Genomic DNA, 23290 nt, shown 5'->3' on the forward strand with positions numbered 1-23290 from the left:
GCACAGCTGAGCCCCAGTGAACACCTTCTTGTTTCTCATGCTAATTTTATATTGTTCCTAAAGCAGAGCCTGATTTTTCTCTTTGTGAAAGGAGAATTTTAATCCTGGCCCTATTCATTAATCATATCAAAACCCAAGGTATGCAGATATTATTTTTCAATAATTTTAAGGTGCTCGTGTATTAGTAAAAGGTTAAGAAATGCAAAATAGCTGTAAAGGGTTTGGGTTTTTTTCTTGAAGTGTTTGGTTTCCTCACATTATTGCAGACGACATATATCTTTATTTCTCAGTGAGAGCAAACTGTGGCCCTGAACCTCTACAATTCCAAACACAAGCAAAGATAATGACTTTTTAAAAGTAAAGAACAAATTGTTCCACAAAAAAAGAGCACAATCACAAAAAGAAGCATAAACTTCTCCTGCCTAGTGGTGGCTTCCAAGACATCAGACATTTTGTAAACCAGCAATCGGATCCAGACCACGCAGAATTGGGACGGTCCTGCTTTTCCTGTTAATTTTTCCACTGTGAGAGTGTCCAAAACTCTCTGAAATAAAGGATTACTGTCTAGGGGTTCAGAAAGTCATATTTTCATAGAACAGTTCATTCTGACAGGTAACCCCAGCAAGCACACAAGCTGTTCCATTAAATGTCATGGCCTTAAGTTTAAAAATGTATCCCACATCCCAAGCCCAACTGTTTGTTTGTTCTCAGGAGTGTTTTCAGTGCTGCTCTGGCCCAGAGTTTAGATCAGTGGTTTAGCTGCCTACACCTCATTTAGAGGTTGTAAGCAAGGGAGACCCAGTTAGGTTTAGTGTTTAGCAAATTATCTTCACCCTTTTGCCACTAAATCACTGTACAAGCACGAGCAAACCACTCAGCTCTTCCTCTCCTTCCCCTTATTCAAATGTACCCAGACCATGACTTGTGATATGACTGTGAGGAGTGAAGATCAGCCCTTGAACATGGACAGAAAATTCTAGAAGCTCTGCTGAACCAAGGTCACAGCATGAATTCTGAGTGTAGCGATGAGATTTGAGTATTATCAAATCTTTCTGGATGAAAAGAGCATGGAATGGTGCCCGTGGTTTTCTATCCAAAAGAGCCTGAAAGAAATGTTGGTCTTCAGAAGAGAAATCTGCTCTGAGATCACCCTGATGTAATATGGACTTACCAGGTCTGAGGCAGGTCCTTCAGCCTCTGGGCTTGCAAAATGTGCTGGGCCAAGAATTGAGAAAATAGAAAAAGATTATTTAACTTCACCCCATTTCAAAATGTAGTAAGAATGTATTTCTGCATTAAAAAAAATGTATTTAACTTCCCCATCTGTGTTTCACTTGGTTCACATATTCAAGCCATTTTCTAAAGTTGTGAACAACTTTTAAATAAGATTTCAGACCTTTAAATAATCACAAACTATCAGAAACTTGGCCTTTTCAGAAAAACACAAACATACAGCAAGTCAGGAATTGAGGCATCCTGCTTTTAGTGTAAATAGTATCCATAATTTTTTTTTGCAGTGCTTTAGAGGTATTGAGGAGATATTTCCTCAAATGATGTTGGGATCATCTACATCACATCTGGGGTTCCACATTTTGTACTTCAGGCATCTCAACCAAAGCAGCCAAAAACTGGGCCTGGGCAACAGTCCAAAATTTTAGTGGTGAGCCTCCAAAATTCAAGACACTCAGGGAATGCATGTTGGGGAATAATATGAGAATGCTGAAGGAAAAAAAAGAGAGAGAAGGGCATATTTAATTTGTATCCAGTATTAATATTGTAGAAACTGGTACTGTCAATTTGGAATAAAAGCCTGTGTTTGAAGTGCCTGTGAAAGCCAAGGCAGTTGCCTCAGACGCTGCGTGATGCCATCGGTTCCTGAGTTGCCACGAGGCAATCTGGATGGCTGGCTGCTCCAAATCCACAGGCACGGGGAGGTTTGGGAAGCCGGCTTTCGAGGAGTCTCCCCACTGGGTTACTCTGGATCCTGGAATATGAGAATGTGGGTTGGCAAGAGCCCGCGTGTCTGGGAGCTGCCGAGCAGCCCCGCAGGCTTCCCAAATTCGGGCTCACCCGCCGTCCGTTCCGATAGGATGGAGAAAACTGGGAAGCGTATCTCAGCTTGAAAACTCAGAATTTGGGAGCCAAGTCCCACAAAACTTTCACCTTGTTGCTCCTGGGCAGCTGCCGCAGGGAGATGAGATGCGGCTGGAGTTGAGAAAAGGAACCAGCCTGGTTGGAGGCACCTGGTGACTCTGCAGGTCCTTGCTCAGCACCATTTTGGGGTAGTTTAAGAGAGAACTGCTGCTTTGAGGAGCTAAAGTTTATAATTATATGGTTTTTTAGGACCTGGGCTGCCTTTCAGCGTGCTTGAGACCGGGGAGTGCGACAACCCAGTCTGCCCAGTGATGGAAAGTTCAAAACGGGAAATGTACCTGGATGCCACCCTGAGTCAGCCCAAACCGAAGCATCTCTACAAAACACCTAGATGTGAACAAACTGCCGTCCTCTGACAAAAATATTCCGTCTGAGAATTTCTGACCAGCTCCGGCGGTAAACACCTCCAGGGTGTCCTTTTTGTCTGATACAGGGCAAAAATTATTCGGGTACCTGTTGCTCGGGGTGGAAAGATGAGGGAATGGAATAGTAAATTAAAGGAGTTGGAACAAAAAGCAGCTGATTGTCTGAGCACGGCTGGCCGAGCTGTGTTCAGGTATCTGTGTGGGAACGCACCTTTCCATGGACGAAATGCCCGTGGCAGGGGCCGCAGCCACGCTGCGGACCCTCTTGTCCCCTTCCCCTCACTGAGCGGGCTTTACACTTGTGGGGCTTTACACTTGTGTTTATTTTCCTGCCTGCCCTCGGTGGGGTTTGTCCGGGCACCTCTCCTTGTCCTGCTCCTGGGCTTTTCTGCCCTCCCCGTGGGCCCCGCGGAGCGCGATCCCCCTCAGGGAAGCCGGGGCCTCCGCGGGCGGCGATGGAGGCGCGGAGTTCCCGGCGGGCCGGCCGCCTCCCCGCCCTCCTTCCATCCTCCCTCCCTCCCTCGGCGGCGTGTTTGGGAGGGAAGGAGGGGGTGGAAGCCGGGCCGGGGCGGCCAGCAGGCAATTTGCATGAGAGACAGACTGGGAATGAGCTGGAGTGGGCGCCTCTCCGCGCACACAGAGCGGGGCAGGAGGGGGAGGAGGAGGGAGCTGCCGCCGCCGCCGCCGGGGAGAGGCGGCGAACTCCGGGCAAACTTTGGAGCCGCGGGCCCGCGGCGCTGAGGGAGCGGCGGGCGGGGAGCGGCCGGGCCGGGCAGGGCCGCCCGGTGTGAGGCGGCGGGGCGAGCGCGGGGGGCGGCGGGCAGAGCGCGGAGCCGGCGGCGGGCGCTGCCGGCACAGCCAGCATGTCCTCCATCCTGCCCTTCACTCCTCCCATCGTCAAGCGGCTCCTGGGCTGGAAGAAAGGCGAGCAGAACGGGCAGGAGGAGAAATGGTGCGAGAAGGCGGTGAAGAGCCTGGTGAAGAAGCTGAAGAAGACGGGGCAGCTGGACGAGCTGGAGAAGGCGATCACCACGCAGAACATCAACACCAAGTGCATCACCATCCCCAGGTACCGGGGTGAGGAGGGCGCGGCTCCCGGGGCCCTGCGGGGTGCGGGGGAGCAGCGGGACCCCGAGGGACCCGCAGGGGACCCCCGAGCTCCGGCACGGCCGGGACAGGGCTTGGTTTGCGTGCCGGCCCTGCCGCGCTCGGTGCGGTGCTGGTCCTCTCCGCCTGCTCCTTATCTAGTTAAGAAAAAACCCCGTAAGTGGCTACAGAATTGAATTACTCTGTAGTAACGAGAGAGAGAGAACGTAGTGGAGAAAATATGCCTCGAACCGAGATCATAAAAAACAAACAAACAAAAAAAAAAAGTTGGAAGCGCTGCGGATCAGTTCCACTCACTGAGGGTGCTCTCATTGTCAGAAGTTTCAGCGTGTTCTCAAGTGCTGTTGCATTAAGATTTTCTTGTGATTAGTGCGTCAGGAAAACGGTTTTGTTTGGGTTGTTTGGCCTCTTATTACTCCTCTGAAGGGGTGATTTACAGCCCTGCTCTGCTGATGTTTTCGAGTTACTTTTTAAATCGGGAATGCAAATGGCAGAGCTGAAGGAGGTCGTTTGAAGTGCAAAAAAAAAAAAAAAAACCCACACATGTGAGGGTGAATATAACTGATTATTTTTCTTCCATTTTTTGAATGAACACAGAATTTCTATTTAGTCTCAATTCCGAACTCGATCCATAGGGCCATCATAAATCATAAAAGACGTGTATTAAACTATCCCATCTAAGAATAATTTTCCAAGTAAGTTTCAAATGGCTGCCCACAAGTGGTGTTTTATTGCTGCAGATTGTTGATTATTTCTGTGAGCTCAGCCAGATGACTGCTGGGTCTGTTCCTGATTGTTGTTTGAGAGTACACTTTTTTTTTTTTTTTTTTTTTAAGCAAAGGCCAAAGTTCATCCCAAATATTTGAATGCTGCATAATTGTGTGCTTCTGCGTGAGAAGATATCTGTGTGTGTGTGTGTATTCATGCTTCTCTCTGGCACAAACAAATGTATGCTTTCTTGCTTGTCAGAATGATTTAATATGCAGGAGCTGATACAAAGCAGCATCTGTTGCATGAAAAAGTGAAGCAAGTAGCTTAGAAATGTGGATGTTTGGAGCTCCTAAAATTTTCTTCCAACAACTGCAGTGTTTTTTTTAAAGGAAAAATAAAGCCTCCTTATCTTTTTTGGGGGCTGAATGACTGTGGCTAAGATTTTGGCCAGTAATGCAAATGAGAGCTCTCAGCCTTTGTTAGAGTTGCTCCGGCTTCTACTTGAAGCAGAAATCAAAACCTGTAGAGCCACCACGCAGTACAAATGCCTTAAAACCTGTATTTTTCAAGTTCTTGGTAAGCAGCGTGCTTTCCACGTAGATAATTCCCTGAAATATTTACCATTTAAAGCACTTCCCTGAAATATTTACCATTTCAAAAGAAGAAAATTGCTGGAGCAGCCCTGCTGCTGTGACCTGGGTATTGTCCCTGGCTGATGCTGACCCGTTAGGGAGCAGAGCATGAAGGCCCGTGGAACTTCTGTGACTCCTAACAAGGTGGTTTAGATAAGGAAGGATTTGATATTTTATGATTTAAAGGAAGAAAAGTGTTGGGCCAAACACAATGCTTTATTAAAGGAAAAAAAGGTAACGTTTGAAAATAAAAACACAAACATATATCACAAGTCATGCATACGCACCTTCAAAGATTGTCCTGACTGTCCCTCCTCTGTTAAAGAAAATCTGTGCAGAAATTAAAACATTTCATGTTAATTTATGACACCGAGCCAGGATCCTACAGATCTTAATTAAACCTTGGTATGGGGGAGGCATCAGCCTGTCTTGGTGGGAGCCCCTTATACCTTGGCATTAATTTTTAAGCACAACTTTATATCTGCTTTTTTTTATTGTTTAGAAATGACCGTGGTTAGGTTTTCTGTGCTGAGATGTTAACATCTGTGTGTCAGAGGTTGGGGAATGGTGTGGGAACATGGAACAGTCTCCCTGAAATCAGTGCAGAGCTGCAGCTCTGACCAGGCCTTGTGACTTTAAGAGCTGTGCCTTTTCCTCTGGGCTGCACTGCTTGTCCTAATGTATCTGTGAATCTGATTACGGTGTCATCTGAAATTAGTGTTTGCAAGACGATTTTATCGTGGTTTTCGTTTGCTGTTTGTTTTTTTTTCATTTAATAATTTTTACGTATGTCATTTTACTATTTACTCAAATAATATGTTGGGGAGGGGGGAAAGGGGGGAAAAGCATCATTAAGGATTAGCTCATGTTGTGCATTGTCTGTAATGCATCAGTAGACTGAATTACAGTGGAGCCATGCCAGTGATGACTCTGGCCCAGCAGGAGCAGGGTAAGTCCAAAATTAGCTATTGTATCCATGAGACAGAGCAAGTTTCACATGGAAAAGGGCTCGAGCTTTGCAGGAACATTGCTTGTGGGAATGAGGGCTACACAGCAAATTCCTGGACTGATCAGGTGGGGTTGTTTGGAGAAAGGACAGGGAAAAAATATTTGTTTTGTTGTAGGGCTAAGGAATTAGAATAACAAATGTATTCCTGCTGTCATGTTTATCTGCTGGGATCTGGAAACACGTACTATCTCCTGACAGATTAGTAAACAGGGATTAGTTTATTTGCTTGTGTATTTGCTCAGCATGTATTACTTCTCCAAATGCTCCATTTCTGAGGTGGTGTGACAGACACCCCAGGTTTTCTGTTGGGAGAACTTGTGGAGGCAGCAAAAGGCTTGGAGAGGCCTTCAAGGATTTCAGTAACTCTCCTGGCAAGAAGGATTTTTCCTTCCATGCTTTTACTGCTGGAGGAGGAAGTCATTTCCACCTGAAAAACTCTGGTCTCAGACCATCTGATGGTTTCTGGTGGTGCTGCTGCTGCACAGGACGGCTCCTTTAGAGGATCTCCCTTCCCTCCTCTGGGCACAGCTGCCAAAGCCCATCCTGCCCCAGCAGGACCTTTCTTTAAACCTCTGTGCCCCGGGCTGGCGGCCCTTGGTGTCAGAGCTGACCTAGTGAGTCCGGTCTCCCGGGCAGAAAGCTTTTTCCATCCTGTATTGGGTGATAAAAGTTGAGAACGCACATTCTTCTGCCCATTAAAATGCACCCTTTGTCACAGTTGCGTTATCTTGAAAGCCCAGCTTTCAGGATGAGCATTTTTATCACTTTTCAGACCAACCTGGGCACAAGTGTGCCATTAACACCTACCCAGCACAGGCAGCTGGGTGTTTGTGGTCTCTCAGCTTTGCTCTGTGAGCAGGCAGTGATCTGCTCCAGCTGCTCGCAGGATTTTTGGTGGCTCTCTTCTCTTCGGAGACCCAAAAATGTGGTCTGAATGGCATCTACATCTGACATTCATGCAAACCTGCAAAAACCTGAGTTTCTGACAGTGTTCTGAGCAGAAGAGAGGCCGTTTTGTGCACCTGAGAAACCAGCAGCATTTGCCCTGCAAATGAAGTGTGATGAGTGTTGAACTCAACATTTTTAGAGTCTGATCTGCAGAAAACAGACCATGTGATGGGCACTCAGTGATTTCTACAGGCTGTGCAGTATCAATAGTCTTGTTTTATGATAGTAAATGCTTTGTTTCATGAGCTTTAATGGTGCTACACACACAAAGACATAAATCTCCTGACATTTTGTAATATATTTTCATATGCACATTTTTCTTTTGAACTCATTACTGTATTTATTTGTTTTGGTATCACCAGTGGTTTTAGGGGAGCCAGGATTCCTGTATGTAAGGAACACCTTCTTTTAAGTGGTGTTTTTTTTTTTTTAATTTAGAAAACAGTTTTGAAGAGAGGTGGGTGTTATTTCTTGTGGAACTCATCTGATAAGGGTAGAATGTACCAATTAAAATTGAAACATGGCACATTTGCTTCTTAAATGCCACTGAACAAGGTGTTCCTTAAATGATTTACATTTTGGTGGGGAAAACCATGGATAATACACAAGGAACTTAATGCATAATGATAATAAAGAAGGAACATAAGTATTTCAGGAACATCTTGGGTGTGAGCACGGCTTCTCTTGTATTGGGAGTTGACCACACAATATTTACAGGCCTTGATCGTGTTCTTAGGTTTGAGGTGATACCAGGAAAACTCTGAGGATGTTAAGTGGCAGAGGCTGTCTGCAAGACCCTGAAGGATGTTGTGGTTTCACACTACAGTGTGATTTTGGGGTCACTGGACTTGCTCCCTGTGGGTCTCTTCCAGCTTGGGATATTCTCTGATTCCACACTCTTCTTTGGGGACTGCTGCCCTTCTGACTGCAGTAAGCAGCAAAGGACCAGTCACAGCTTTGTGTGTCCATGTGCAAATTTATATGTTTTTCAATGCCAATTTCAAGCTACTTCGTTTTCAGTTTTCTATCCCTGAGTGTGAGGAGCTTTGATATTCCATGGCCTTGTCTGGGAGTGCCTGCAGGGGCTTAGCCCTGGTGTGCAGGGGTGGTTGCAGCCCAGTCCCTGTGTGCAAACACCTCAGGCTGCCATCACCCTGCTCAGCTCCATCCTGCTGGGGATATTCCTGCTGCAAAGCCGTGTCAGTGACCTCTGTCCTGCCCGAGCTTTGTGGGCAGGTCTTACAGCCCTGCCCAACCTTTGTGCTGCTGCAGTGCCCTCATCGGCTGTGGCACCGAGGGCAGCCCCACGGCCCAGCTGTGGTGGCCTCAGGGACTCTGCAGGTGAAGGTACCGTGAGTGCACATGAGCCTGACAGAGCTCCAGGAGCGTTTGGGCAGCGCTCTTGGGCACAGGGTGTGACTCTTGGCACGGTCCTGTGCGGGGCCAGGAGTTGGACTCGGTGACACTTGGGGGTCCCTTCCAATTCTGCTTTTTCTGTGTGCTTCCATGACTTTCTGCCTGCAGTCCTCCTTGTCCATCAGTGCCTTTCTCATCTCCCCACAGGTCAATCCCCTTTTTCTGGGCACAGGTTTCTGCTCCCTGCAGCCCCTCCAACTTTTTTCTCCCTGCCTTGCACTTATTCCTGCCTCTTACATCAGCCTGGGTGATGTGTGTGGAGTTGTTGTATTTCCAAAAACAAAGCTCTGCTGTCAGGCTGGGGCAATAATGTTGGTACAACCAGTTAGGGAGCAACTACACACTCAGTTATTGTGGCAGAGACAAGGGGCTGGGAGAGGAGGGAGGCTGGGGAGGAGTTATGTTCCCTCCCCTCAAAAGAGTTGCTGCTGGAATAGCACAGCAGCCCTTTATGAAGGTGTCTCCTCAGATTTGTAATTTCTCATGCAGTCATTACAATTCAAACCCTTTTGCCAATATACATACATATATATAGATATATATATATAACCTGAGTTGTGCAGGGCAGCTCACACTTTGCATTAAAACTAGTGATAAATCTCCTTCTGTCTTGGAAAACAACTGGAATGTTTATCCAGGACAGTGAGCGGCTAAAATGGATTTTACCATGTGTTAAGATGCTTTCAGATATTCCTATCTCTGTCTTTCATTCTTCTGCCCTTTCTCAAGAGACTAGAAGAGTTAAAATAGCTTCTGAAGGGACTCATGATGTTCTCATTATATTGTGTAGTAAGTGTTGGATCTGTGTGAAATAAAATGTTTAAAATGGTTGCTTAACTTTCATGGTATTAGGAAAAGACCCTGAACATCACAGTCATATAAATATAATGAGAAATAAATGCAAAAAATTGATGAAATAAAGAAATACACACTGTACAGGATTATCACATCAGGGATCCAATTAAAACGAGTTCTTCTAATAAATATTGGTTTAATAATGTAAATTTGTGATTGCTATATTATTACAACAAAAATAAAATTAACGAGATTTAATGGACTGAGCAACCATTAATTTTCACTTGTTAATTTATTAGGAACTTCTAATGCTGCTAGATGCACAGTAAAGCCATTATCCTGCATGAACTACTTGATGAAATAAATAGGGCCAACAAGTGCTCGAATTAAATTGAAATCAGTTTTTATTCTCAAATTATCTCTTTCTGTTGTTGGGGTTTTTTTATGATTGCTATGTTTTAGCTTTCCTCTACTGAGTGCAATTAAATTTTCAGGGATGGGATGCAGCACTCCTCCAGCCAGGCTTATGAATAGTCCTAATTAACTTTTGTCCTTGTCTGCCGTGATGTGTTTGTAAAAAAACCCTTTTCCAGTCCCGAGCTGCCTGTGCTGATGGGCAGGGAAGGGAGGGACAGGAGCGAGGGGAGTGAAGAAGCCAGGACAGAGGTTCTTGTCCAGACCCTGCAGTTCAGGGGGTGACTCCATCAGGTCCAGCAGGCGTTTGTTGATTCCTTTTGGAATTGGTGATAATTGCACAGCTTTGTGTAGCTGAGGAGCCGGTAATGTGTGGATTGTTGCAGTAATGCTGCTTTTGAAGGTGTTGTGAAGCCTTTCAGACCTGATCCTCATTTGCTGGCATCTCTTTGCCCCCAGAATGGTGGGACTTGCCCTTAGGGAAGTTTGACTGCTCCAGGTACCGTGCCTCTGTACGAACAATACAAAGCCAGAGCTCTTTTTTTTCTGTCTTAAAGACTCAGCTCCTCGGAGGACACAAATGTGAGTGGGAATAAACTATTCCTGCATAGTAATAGCAGCCCTATTAAAAACCCAACCAAATAAAGCCAAGGGTAACCCTTAACTTCACAAGAGCCCAGCCAGGTAAGAAATAACACCCTGCTTTTTAAAGTGTCACCCAGGGATCACCTGAGCTCCAGTAGGAAATGTTGGTTAGCTAAAACCTAAGATATTGTAGCCACACAGTTCCAGATACCCAGATTTGTTTTTTCAGCAGCAAGGGAGGTTTCTGTGTGTGCTGCTTGGAAGACATGGATCATACCTCTCACTGGTGAGCCTCATGAAAAAATGTGCTTAAAACTCCAGGGAAACCTGCCCGTGAGAAGTGGAGCCTGTGTGAGTCTAGGAAAGGTGAAGAGGTGATCCTGATAAATTTTGTATGTCACAAAAAAAGCCCCCACAGCTCACTTGCTGTTCAGCACTGGGTGATGAGGGCAAGGAGGGGACACGTTCCAGGTGGTGCAGCTGTGCTCTGTGTGTGCCCAAATTGTCCTGGAGCACCTGCACAGGTGGGCTGGGTGCCTGACCCCGTGATGGGACCACGGATCAGCTTACGGAAAACGAGGGGTGTGAATCCTGGAGAGAGGGACGGCAGTGGGTGACGTGGCAGGATCCTCTCCCTGGGGTTCTCGCTTTCTCCAGGGTTCTCAGGGTGACAGTAGTGGGTGGAACCCTCCTTAGCTCACTTAATTTGCAGTTGAGAATGTCAGTAAATTTCCCTTGCAGATTGCGTCATAGGAAAGGTCAGAGTTTCTCTCTGCAGTGATGACGTTCATTAACCATAACTCAGTCTTTTTTTAAAAAGGAAGTCAAAACAGAAATTTCCTCCTTTGTGGTGAAGCTGCAGGCAGCAGTGGCTGAATGATGGATGCTGACACTGACTCTCCTTTTTCACAACAAAAGAGGAGAAACTTTGTCCTTCCTGTTTTAGTTGCTTGAACATGAAAAGAGAAATTCACTTAATCTTCACACATGGAGAACAGTTAAGGTTCACAAAAATGTTGGGCTGAGAGGACATCTGTGGCACGTGAGAGTGCCTCTCTTTCTGTGTTGAATGTGTGACTGTTGTTACTTTATCTACTTAACAGCTGGAGAATTCTTTTTTACCCAAATTTCCTTTCCCTCCATTAACTGGAATTTTAGTGTTGCTGTGTGGGAAGACAGAGACCCAACTGCAAGAACCTTTAATTCTGTTATTCTGAGCAAGACCAGATGTGAGTTTTTTTCATAGGGACACAAAGTCTGTGGTTTCCATACATGCAGAACTGTACAGAAAGGTCCTTATTATTTGTTGAACAAATTGTTGTTCCCCTGGACTCAAGAGGCAGAGCCAGTTTGCAGAACATGTGTGACAGACAGTATCTGAAAAATTCTATCAGTGTTTAAAAAGTACTCAGTCTAAATGAAAGGCTAATAAGCAGCTGGAAGCTTTTCCCACTCTTCTTGTGTTTGTGTAGTTACATGGATTTCAGTAAATTTACCTCCAATTTACAGGCAAGTGAAGGGAGAGTCAGGCCAGCACAGGAAAGCGGTGAACTGAAAACAGGGGAGGGGTGTTCATGGGTTGAATATTGTCCACTTTTCTCTTTTAAACTCAGGGAATTGGTGGCTTCTGTGGGTTCTTTGCAGGATTTGAAGCCTGCCCAGCAGAGCCTGTGAGACCTGGGGGCTCCAGCCCCAGGAGGACTGGACTTCTCAGGCCTGGGCTGGAAATCTGGCAGGAAGCCAGGCAGAGTTTAGCTGGAAGTTTGATGAAAATGATACTTCTCTGCAAAACATTTGATTTTTAGAGGAGTTCACTCATATTTCGGTGAGGGCTTGCTGGGCAGAGACCCTCCACATTTGTGGCTGAGGTACCTCTGGAGTGGGTGATCCTGTGTCTGGGCAGAAGGCAGCATTGGGCTGTTCTGTGTTCGTTTTTCTCCTTTTTTTAACCATTTTAAATGGCTTTCAAACCAGTGGTGGAGCCATTATTCCAATGTGCCCCTGCCCTGCTGCACAGCTCCACAAGCTCAGGAAGCAGGAATGTTTTCTAGATAAAGCTCCCCACAATTACAGGCCTTGAACTCGGGAGAGCACAAGGTCTGCTAAAGACATCTGTCCCTGCTTTCCCAGCAATCAGCAGCCTGTGGGATAAAAAGTCTGGAATAGTTGTTGATGCTGGCCTGGAACCTTCAAGCAAAACTCCATTGGGCACTGGAGATGCTGGATTAATGACCATGAAAGAGTTCCACAGACTTGGGATGGGCAGACGTAGAGATGACGTGGCTAATCTTTCTCCATATCTGCTTCTTGGGCCTAAATTTATCTGATTTACTCAGTATAAGCTTCATCAGCAGTCAGATCTGTCCTATTGGTCTGTTTCATGTCATTGTTTTCTGATCAAAATTACCTTTTTTTTTTTTTTTAATAACCAGTTTTTGCACAAGAATGGTAGAAAGTGCAAACCAGAAGATGTGAAACCACTGTGGTAGAATGAAGGAAAATGGCAGATTTTAAAGAGCAGATAATCACTGTCCACGTTTTGGAGCTGATACAACTTTTCAACTGGTTTCTGTTGCTAGTAAATTTCTGTTGGCACTCTGCAAACTGAGTTGAGCCTTGCTCTGAATTAGATGCCATAAATAACTCGTGTGTAGGTAGACAGCTGATCATTGAAGCTTTTTCCCAAGCCTGGTTCTGCTTGTTTGGGAGAACTACAGGCTGAAAGTTCAGGTATAGAATTGCAATTGCATCTTTGTTTTTCCCAATCATAACTGAATAAAGATGGGGTTTCATTTGTGGATTGCTGCGTAATGAATGCACATCGTGGTTAGGGAAGGCTGAAAATACCAGGGTTTGTTCCACACCACTGTGTAACTGAGCAAAACACTGCACCCTGCTTGTACCTTAACTACCTCCCAGATGCAGTCCTTGCCTGTCAGGGAATTAATTACAGTTGGGAAAGCTCTTTAAATCCCAGGATTTTAAAAACCTGTTGCAAACCCCATTACCTTGCTGCTTTAAAAAGCTTTCTGCTGCTGCCCAGCATCTCATGTGTACTAAGAAAGCAATTTTAATTTTTTGTTGGAAGCTCTCTTTGAAAATATGTAGGTGCTACGTCAGTGAGAATATTAGAATTCCACAGATGTTTAGTGGTAAACCTTGGCTGGGTTTGCCTAATATTTATCTATTCATCTCAGTAGCAGTGCCTCCTGTACACATGGAATATTTTGACTGGTTGATACACATCATACCACAGAGTTCTGTTCCTGAGCTCCAGTCTGAGGTCTGTTAGCACAAGTCCAGGGGAAACTCTATACATGTAGCCTCATGTTTTCAGTTAAGTAATATTCTATAGCCATATGTGAATTTAATGCCATCCAAATACAGGATGCTAAATGAAAGAAACGTGTGTCTGTTGCTGGTGGACTTTTACAACCACGACTTGCAGCAAAACCACTTGGAAAAATGTAATTTCTGTACCTATAGCTGTGTCTTTTACTGGACGTTTTGGCAGCCTCTGAGTGTTGAGCACTCACATCTCTTTGCTTCAAAGCTCCTTTGCATCTGAAGACTTTGTGGGGAATTGTTCTGAATGAGATGACTGAAAACTAATAGCTGGCCATCTGGCTGGAAACAACATTATTAATTAAACGCTCTCTTTTAAATCATTTACAAGTTTGAAATAAATGCTCTTTTCAAAGCTATTGAAGCAAGATGAATTTGAAGCCCTGCTGTGGGAAACAGTATTTAATGTATCTCCTCACTAAATTTAAGGATAGAGAAGTAACATCTGAGATCAAGGTTACTTAGATAAGCTGAGAGGGAAACAGCCTCTGGATTTTTTTCCCTGTGTGCTTTACATGGTTACTTTCCTTGAAGGAGAACAATTAAGCTCCAAAGCTGGCAGTTACTCCCATTTAAAAATAATAATAATAAATCTTCACTATACAATATTCATTGAGTCCTCTTAAAGACCTTTTCATTATGTGCTTTTGAAGGGGGAACATTTGTGGCCTCTCATTTGATACCAGAGTTCTGATCTTAAATCCTTCATAGCAGAAGGATTTTTACCCTCTTTTGCTGATGGGGGGAGAGTGAAATCCTGAGAATGGGGTTGATTTAGCTGAGGCTAATGGGGGCAAAGGGCACTGTGGTGCAGACATCCTAAGGCCTGCTGCAATTTTCCATATCCAGGACTGAACTGGCATCTCCTGTGGTCTTGATGGAAAACAGGAATTAGTTCAAAAGCTGCTCTCTCTGTTTTACACCAGTAATTTTTAAGATGGGGATTTTATAGTCATGAAACAAATTTTTGGTCAAATAGAGCAAGAAGCCTCTAGCATTTTAGAATTGTGGACTCAGAGCAGTGTGGATTGGAAGGGACCTTCCAGGGTCATCTTGTCCCTGTATGTCCAGAGACATCTTTTACTCAAAGCATCCTCCAGCCTCCCTTGGGACACTTCCACTGGTGGGGCATTCACAGCTTCTCCACACAAAAGAAGTAAGAAAGTGCTGAGGATGCATCTCAAGAGATGTTATTTCATTTTATGTCTGTATTTTCCAGACTTAGGATGAGCATGGAGCCTTTCTTTTGTGATTTTTCAGTACATTGAGGGTCCCAGCAATTCCTTGCTGGAGTGTTTGAGTGACCCAAGAACCAGCTTTAATTCAAACCCATCCATATTGCATTTCCTGGTGGCTGCATGTGGAAAATATGTGTATTAGGGTTCTGGAAGAACAGAGTAGCCATTTGGATGGATAGAAATTCATGAAGGGAGCACCCTTAAACAGGGTTGAAAGAATAGTTCCATGTAAACATCCCCTCTGTTTCCTCCCTTTACTTCTCCATTTATTCTCTGGTGGGATTTGTGGTGCAAAACAAAGTTGGTGCCAGACACAAATGGACCCATGGAGCCAGTGAAGGTCTTGGAAATGCTGGCCTGAAGTGGGGTCCTGTGAGTCCCTGCTTTGCATGCCAGGCTCTGCTGGTCTGAAGGCTCTGCTGGGGGAGCTGCTTCTAAACAGGAGTAAAAATAGCCATTGGAGTGTTCTGATTTTAGAAAGAAAAAATAGCATTTATTGGATTATGATTGGCTGATGACTTTGAAGCTGGAGACAGTTTTATATTACAGAGCTTCTCACTCTGCTTATTCTCTCAGTTCCTGTTCTCCCCCCTCCCCTTTTCTTTTTCCTCTTTTCTTGCTTTCTGTTTTTAGGATGGCATTTCAGAGTTTCTGCTCTACTGCCAGACCAGCTATTCCATAAGAAAGAGGAAAGGTGGGAGGTAGAGCTAATGAGCACTGTTATTAATTTGGCTTTTGAGTTGGTGTTCAAAGTTTATATGTTTCCAATTTGTCTGATAGTCACTGAAAGATCTGTTTGTGCTTGAAGCCATTGATCATGCACATTTGACAGGCTCCTCAATAAAAGAGAGGAGAGCAGGAAGTTAAGGACTGGAGAGAGGCCATTAAAATTTTAAGGTCAATTTTTTATTTTGTTGTATGTGTATGTATATATTTACATTTTTTAATATATATGTAAAAATTTGTATCCCATAGAATTGGCTTCAAGTGGAACATGGTATTTAATTAATCATTCTATGGAGAAAAAAAGTATTGTAACTTCATTAAAAAATGGTAATGGTCTATTACCACTGGAACAAAACACTTGTTTAGTGTTACATATGCCCACATAAATAAAATAATGGGATAAAGCTTTTCCAGTCAGCTCTAATGCTGATCAGAGCTGCTTTAAGGGCATAAAAGCAGGGAGAGGGAATTTTCAGGAGTACCCTGGTGGGTATGGATGTGACATTCCTGCACCCTCCTGGGAAGGGCTCTGGTGCTGGGTGGCCTTGCTGCTCAAAGTTGTTCCCTGAGCTGCAGCTGCCCAGAGGCTCTTTGTTCCTTTGTGCCTTTGTCACTTGCATTCTCCTGTGTGTGCTTTTTTTGTTTATTTGTTTAGGGGTTGGAGTGGCTTTTTTTGTTTAAATATTATTTTTCTCCCTTGTGCCGTGGCTGAGAACCTTAAACAACAGGGAAAGATGGTTATTGGGAGGGCAGGGAAGGGAATAAAAATATTCTTTGTTTTGAAAGCAAAGTTACTCAGTGTGAATGTGTAAAACAATCCCGCCACAGGTTCTTGGCTTTGAAGCCTGAGTGGGGGGTGATTTTTGTTATTAGTTCAGTAAGTCACATTTTTCACCTGTGTGAGTTTGGGGCCATCATTTTTGCACGTGCAGAGCAGCTCTGAATTTACGTCACTGTGAGAGGAGCTGGGGAAGCACAGAAGACTTGATCACACTTCTGCTTTAGGATCACCTCTTGATTTTACAAATCGTGTCACATTTCATTCTTAGTTTTGCTTTGCAGTCCCTGTGCTACTTGGAGCTCTGAAGGATATTTTTCTAGGCCCATTTGAGGGTTGAGTGTTGTCAAAAGGTGGCCGAAAGTTGGTCCAGTGTAACTGCCCATGTAATGTATTGCTGCAAATTAAATAACCCAGGAATTATTTTTGGAAGACAAGGATTATTTCAAGACACAGCTCATAACTCTAATACCAGTGATTCAATAACTTATTCCTGTTGGTTAAAAATTGCACCTCACGTCGAGTTGGAGGCAGTGCCAGCTTGAAGGGTATTTTTTAATTTAATTTTTATTTTTTTCAGCAAGTGAGGTTGTTACTCCAAGGTACTTACCCCCTTTAGAATAAGCAGGTTTTAGAATCAACAGGAGGCAGACAAGTCTTGTGCTGCACCAAGCTGATCCAGTTGGGTTTATGGCTGTCAAGGACACTGAGGAGTGCTGCCTAACCTGAAGCTGGCAGTCCTTTGGGAATTCGGTGTACAGCCTTGCCCACAGGATAACCTTTCTCCAGTTTAACTTTCTGCTGTTATCTCCTGGCACAAAAGAGTGGAAGAGAGAGCCAGTCAAGTGTTGAAAATGTGTCGATATTTATATCTCCTGCTGTGGTTTTCAGGCCTGAAGAAGGTGACTGAGGAAACCCTGGTTGTGTGTGCTGTGCAGCAGCTCACGGGGGTGAATCTGCTCCTGGGGGTGTCTTTTGGGAAGTTCTAAATGAAGTTTTTCCCAGGCTGAAGAAGCCAAAAGCCACTGTGAATGTGTGCAGTGGGCTGGCAGATACAGCTTGGTGTAGCAAGAGGCTTTATGTTGGGGGAAGTTGAGATAACAATAACCCCTGCTTTTATTTGTCAATAATTTTTTATCTTTTACTTTAAACCCAAATATTTTCTTCATATGCCAATAAATGGCAGAGTGGATTTGGACCATCACTGGCTGTGCTGCTGAGTTGTTTGGAAGCCAGATGAATTGTAACAGAAATGACAGCTCTGAATTGTCAGATTTCCACGTACTTTTATACTGTCATATCTCTCCATATTATGATAATGATGCATCAGTAACATAATTTTATTTCTGGTTTCCATTTCAATGAGTGTAGCCCCTGTTACCTACAAACCACTGCAGGAATGTTGCCCACTGGTGAACCACTTGTCTTTGAAGAGTGTGACTGTGCTGGAGGGGTTTGTTTTCTCACATCCCACACCGGGGACTGGCAGTTTCCTGTCCCCATCGCTACCAGGGATTGTTCAATACAAGTTTGTGGCTTCAGCAGCAGGTCGGTTTGTCACGATTTCATGGTGAATAGGCACCTAACCACATGCAAAAGGCATTGCAGTTGGCCATTTGGGGACTGTGCCGAAGGTGACAAGCACTGAAGATGCAAACTCCGGTGCCTTTTGATGTCCCCTTCAAAGAAAACGCTAAATGCTGTTTATTGTGTGAGGTGAGTGGCCCGTTAGTGGCCATGTCCTTTAATGAAGAACTTGAGCTCTTACATTATCCTTAGTCTGGCACTTTTCCAGAGTGTTGAAAGCGTTTCTGTGCTGGAGCAAGGTGTTACAACAAAGTCAAACGTGGGTGCAAAACTGCCTGGGTGTAGCAGAGGTTTGGCATCGTCGTGTGGAACGTGAGGAGCTGAGTGACCCTTGTGCAACGAATAAATGAAATCCTGCTCCATCTTCTGAACGAGTCTGGCTCTGCAATTCGGGCATTCCTTGCACACAGATAAGATAATTAATGGCACAAGAGGCAACATTACCTGGCAGTTGCCTAATCTTCCTCCCCATGTGCAATAATCTGCGACCCAGATGTGTTGGACATTGCAGATGTGAAATGCTCTAACTTTATGGCACACTTTTTTATTTTACTGAAAATCAGCTGCAGCACCCCAGGTTTTGTCAGAGATGAGACTATTTCAGAACGTGGACATGCAAATGTCAGTGACAGGAATTGAGCCTGGAGTGTACTGAAAATACACTCCTTAAAATGTTTGTCCTTTAATTTACATCAAAAGAATCTTGTCTAATTTTAACATATTGTTGCCATCGGGTGCTGGTGTCCATATGCAGCTCTGATCAATGCAGCATTTCTTTCCTTGTCTTTTTGCCTTCACTGAAGCTACTCATGAAATTATTTCAGCTAAAGCCTCTCATTCCCTGGAATTTGGGCTCTTCCTCTGCAATACATAAAGTGATAGATCAGCACCTAATAAAAGTGGGATTATCTCTGAGCTGGAAATAAGTAGAAAGAGCCCACTGTGGAAATGACAGGGCTTGCTTGTCATTACAGATTTAATAATAATACTTGTAGTAACTCCAGCAAGGTGACGGTCTTCAGAGGGCTTTGTCACAAACTGCTTTTTACTCCTTGCAAACTCTTTAGACTTTGGCTGTTCAGACTGTTCCAATGCTCTCGTTGCAGTCATGCAAATATCACAAGCTGTTCAACTTGTTCATTTATTCTCTTGGAAAGGCAGAGAGGAAAAACAGCCTGGACTTGCACCCTGGAGGGAGCTGTGCAAAGCCAGGCTAAGGATTCTGGGGGGGAGCTGTGGAGTTTTCTGTCCCTTTGTTGATGATACTTTGCTTTCTGTCATCTCTTAGCAAATAATGAATAACAGTGATGGTGTGCTGCGAGACATGAAATCTGGAAGTGTTTATTCCAATTGTGTGTGAAGCAGAATCGTCACCAGAGCCAAGTTTCTCACGGACTGGTCTGGTTTGTGCCTGGGGCAGGAGTTTACAGCTATCTTGGTAATAAAGGCTCAGGACCTCTGGTATTTCTGCTTCCCAGGTTCCCTGTGCATGGCGATTCCTGTCCCTTCTGGGATCAACACCTGTCTCTAATTTTCAGCAGTAACAAAGGACCCTGCTCTATAAAACCCTCTGCTGTTTCTGTATGGAGCACTTTGCTTTTACAGTCCAGGGCTGGAGGACACCTCAAAAGCAGATAAAAGCCAAGTGAAGCCGTTGCTGCAGTAGGCCTAAAAGAAACTTTTAAAAATCGTGAGGTTTTTCCTTCCTTCCCTTCATGGTTTATTTTTGTCTTTCTTTTTTTCTGTGGGGGAGGGGGGTATGTGGTGCAGATTTCTCTCTAAACACATACACTGAAATTTCGGTGGTGATTTTGCTCTCTGTTGTTCGGGATTTTTTTATCACCTTCCCCACTTCAAGAACTGCTTTTGTCAAATCAAGATTTCCACAAACTCAGTCCTGCAAACCTTCCCATGGCCACCCCTGTGTCCATGGGGAGCTGGAGGAAGCTCCTTTGCCCTGTGCAGCCTTAGGATGAGTAATAATGGTCCCAGTACACTCACACGTGCTCCAAGTCCTGCCTGTCCTGAAGAATTTTGCCAGATTGAGCCTCCTGGAAGTCTGTGGAACTGATCACGTGTCTGAGTTTAACCCTGGAATTCCCTTCCTGAGATCTGCAGCTGCTTGTGCAGGGCTGTGGCACTGCCTGAGCTGTTGTCCCATCCATGTGTTTCTGAGAAGTGCTTTCCCTGCAGTAGCACTGCTTCAGTTTTATTTTTCACTCTTCATAGCAGATCCAGCAAGGTCGCTGCTTCTTTGTACTCTAAAAGCATTTTGGGTAGGATTGCTCATAAAGTGATTTTTCATCTTGCAGTGACTGCAGTCTGCTTACTATACATCTATTTACTACTTTTCTTCGGGTTTTAAAGAAAGTGGAACATCTAATAATCAGTTTAACTCCTTGTTTCCAGTAATCACATCTCTCTGGGCCAGCAAATGTAAAACAAAAGGAGGCATTCGGGGGCTGGGTGAGGATGTGGCTTCATGTTACAGCACTGATTTAGCCCGGTGGTAGAACACCATTAAAAGGCATAATCCCATTTCTGGCTGTCTCTGAGTTTGCTGCAGTTCTGAGTCTCTTTTTATCTTTATGGCAACAGGACCACCCACTCTAATACCTTGTAAACGGTGCACTTTTAAATCAGAGCATGTGGGTAGAGTTTTGACCTCTATTGAAATCAGTAACCTGGACAAGTGTGTCTTTCAGAAATGCATCCTGTCTTTATTTAAAGATACCAAGACAGACATTCCACAATGTTGTTGGGGTTTTTTTGTTTGTTTGTTTTGTTTTGTTTTTGTTTTGTTTTTGTTTGTTTGTTTTAAACAACTAATAATCTCTTCACATTAATAAAAATACTGTGCTTCAGCTGTAATTGGGCCAGTGTCATCTTACAGGATTGCTTCATTTTACCTCTTTTGGCCAGACTGACAAATCCTTCAATATTCCCTTTTTCCCTTCTATAAACATACTTCTTACCCTGCTGGGATTCAGACATCACTCATCATTGTCTTATTAGAAACAATGGATTCAAACTCTCATATCTTTTGTTTTAAGATGTTTTCTTTTGCCCTAAACTGTTTTTGTGGGTTTATTTTTACCAAGCTGATTACTTTAGTGAAGTCTAAAAGCATTATATTTAGAAAATTACCTTTTATCAACCAACTTTCTCCTCCAACAAGGGAATTAAACGAAATTTGAGAAGATTTAAAGCTAGATTGCACCTTAATTCTGTGGGGGTCTTTTTCACTGGAGAGAAAATTTAACCCTGTGTCTGCCTGTAGAAGGCTCCCACCAAATGATGTTAAATCAGGTGATGATGGTAAATTTTGTCTCGTGATGTTTTTTTTTAAATGTTTTGGGTTGTGTGCCCTTGTAGCTTGTGCGCCTTCAAAGGACTTTTCTGAACCCAGCTCCAGGAGGGTAAAGGCCCTTGTGAAGTCACATCCTTTCTGCTGCTCTAGTCTAAATTAAAGCTTGGGATCTGCCTCGTGTTGGAGAGGGATGGGATGTGGAACACGGGTGTCCCCATGGCCTGACACTTCTGTGGAACCCAAACTTCCCAAATCCCTCTGCAGGGCCAGCCCGGACACGACTGCAGAGGTTTCCTTCTCCCCACCTAGAGAAGCCCTGGGATTATTTGTGGCACTTCTGATTCTGCCTAGAAATAGTTTTGGAGAATAAGAACTATTGAAGAAAGGTGGGCAAATCACCCAGGGAAGTGTCTGGTAAAGTTTCTTTTAAAAAAACCCTCACCCCTGAGGAGCAGAGCAGAGCTGGGTGATGAACCAGCTCACCTGTGCTCTGGGTAAGAGCAGCAGTGAAGCAAGTCAGAGTTGGGATTTCAGTCTGAGTCCCACAATTTTCAGAAAAATAGAAATTTAACATCTTCTACTTTCTTTCTTATTTATCTTTGTTTTTATTTAAGATCGAGTAGGATTTTACAGTTTAAGGAGGGGTGTGGGAAAGACAGATATTACCAATCCTTCAAATATTTCTTTTATGGGTAAATTCAGGACAAAACAGCGTCTTGTTTCAAGCTGCACTTAGCATTTCTGCCCTGAGGGAAGAGCAGGGCTGCAGAGCATCAGGGCTTGCTTGGACAAGCTGCAATGAATGTTAAATAACTGTTTGGGAGCAGCGCGTGCTTTTAACTTAATAAATATACATTGTGGTAATGTCAGAGGAGACCTCAGGATTATAATTATTTGAAATATGCTTTACAAGTGCTTAGCAAAGCAAAGCAGTTTGGAGTCTCAGTGAGGAGCACACGCTCTGAGGAGATGCAAGGAATTGTCCTTCATCCCATGTGGTTTAAAGCAGCACAAGACATCTGCCTGTCCTTTGGCGTCTAGAAAGGGCTGGGAGTTGTTGCAGTGGCACTGGAAGATGTGTTTAAATACTCACGATGGCAGAATGATCCTCAGATGGAGTCCACAGGATTATAATTATTTGAAATATGCTTTACAAGTGCTTAGCAAAGCAAAGCAGTTTGGAGGCTCAGTGAGGAGCACACACTCTGAGGAGATGCAAGGAATTGTCCTTCATCCCATGTGGTTTAAAGCAGCACAAGACATCTGCCTGTCCTTTGGCGTGCAGAAAGGGCTGGGAGTTGTTGCAGTGGCACTGGAAGATGTGTTTAAATACTCACGATGGCAGAATGATCCTCAGATGGAGTCCACAGCTGCTGAACACCAGCTGAGCAACAAATTCTGCTCAACTGAGATTGGTACCTTGAGCTTCTTGTGCCTGGAATGCTGCAGTTCCAGGGAATAATCAGAAATATTCCTTTTGACTGATTGATAAACTGATGCCCTTGGAAAGCTTAAAGGTCTGTGAGCAGAAGGATGAGTTATTTAGCAGTTACCTGAGTGGTTCTGAGGTCCAAAAGAAGCTCCCTGTGCCTGTTAGTTCAGGGTTCCACTGTTGTGAGTTTGGTTAGATAAAAAAAGGCTCCTAGTCTGTGGTGGTTGCCATTCTGTGGGATGTTTTACTTACTGTAATCTTGCGTTTAATCTAGTGCAGGATGAACTCTGACACTTCAGGGGCATTAAAGTAGGTAAGATTATAAACTGTTGTGGTGTAAATTGTCAAAAGGTGATTAATGCTGGAAGCTGTTTGTTTATTGTGATTGTGTGGACAGTGGCCAACACAGAACTGCATTGTTCATTGTGGAGCAAACCCTGGAGGCAGAGCTTGGGGCACTCCTGATTCTGTTCAGGTTTTCTGGGACAGAGAAAGCTGGCAGGTTTGGAAAGCTCAGCCCCAGATTTTGGGGCTGCCTGGATGGTCTGACAGTGGGAATTGACTCCACAAAAATAATGGGAGCTGAGCTGCCTCTCTGGGGTCACATTTGTTCCCCGTGTGCAGTGACATAATTGGACTTCCTGGACTTAACACGACCTGTAGCTTTGACCAGGCACAAAGAAATGTAGGAAACCTTCAAGCTCTGCCCAAACACTTTTTTTGGATGAATCTGGGGAA

At 44.3% G+C, this 23290-nt stretch overlaps 1 protein-coding gene across 2 annotated transcripts in view; it reads left to right on the forward strand.

The window, feature by feature from the left end:
- The first annotated feature begins 3317 nt into the window (after positions 1 to 3317).
- SMAD3 (SMAD family member 3) overlaps positions 3318 to 23290 on the forward strand; it is a 74514-nt gene continuing 54541 nt past the window's right edge. For both annotated transcript variants that reach the window (XM_053954502.1, XM_053954503.1), the window contains exon 1: positions 3318 to 3588. In XM_053954502.1, the coding sequence (XP_053810477.1) occupies positions 3383 to 3588 (206 nt within the window). In that variant the 5' untranslated portion in view covers positions 3318 to 3382. The remainder of the gene's footprint in view (positions 3589 to 23290) is intronic.

Source organism: Vidua chalybeata, chromosome 13 (assembly GCF_026979565.1).
Source record: "Vidua chalybeata isolate OUT-0048 chromosome 13, bVidCha1 merged haplotype, whole genome shotgun sequence".
NCBI classification, from domain to species: Eukaryota; Metazoa; Chordata; class Aves; order Passeriformes; family Viduidae; genus Vidua; species Vidua chalybeata.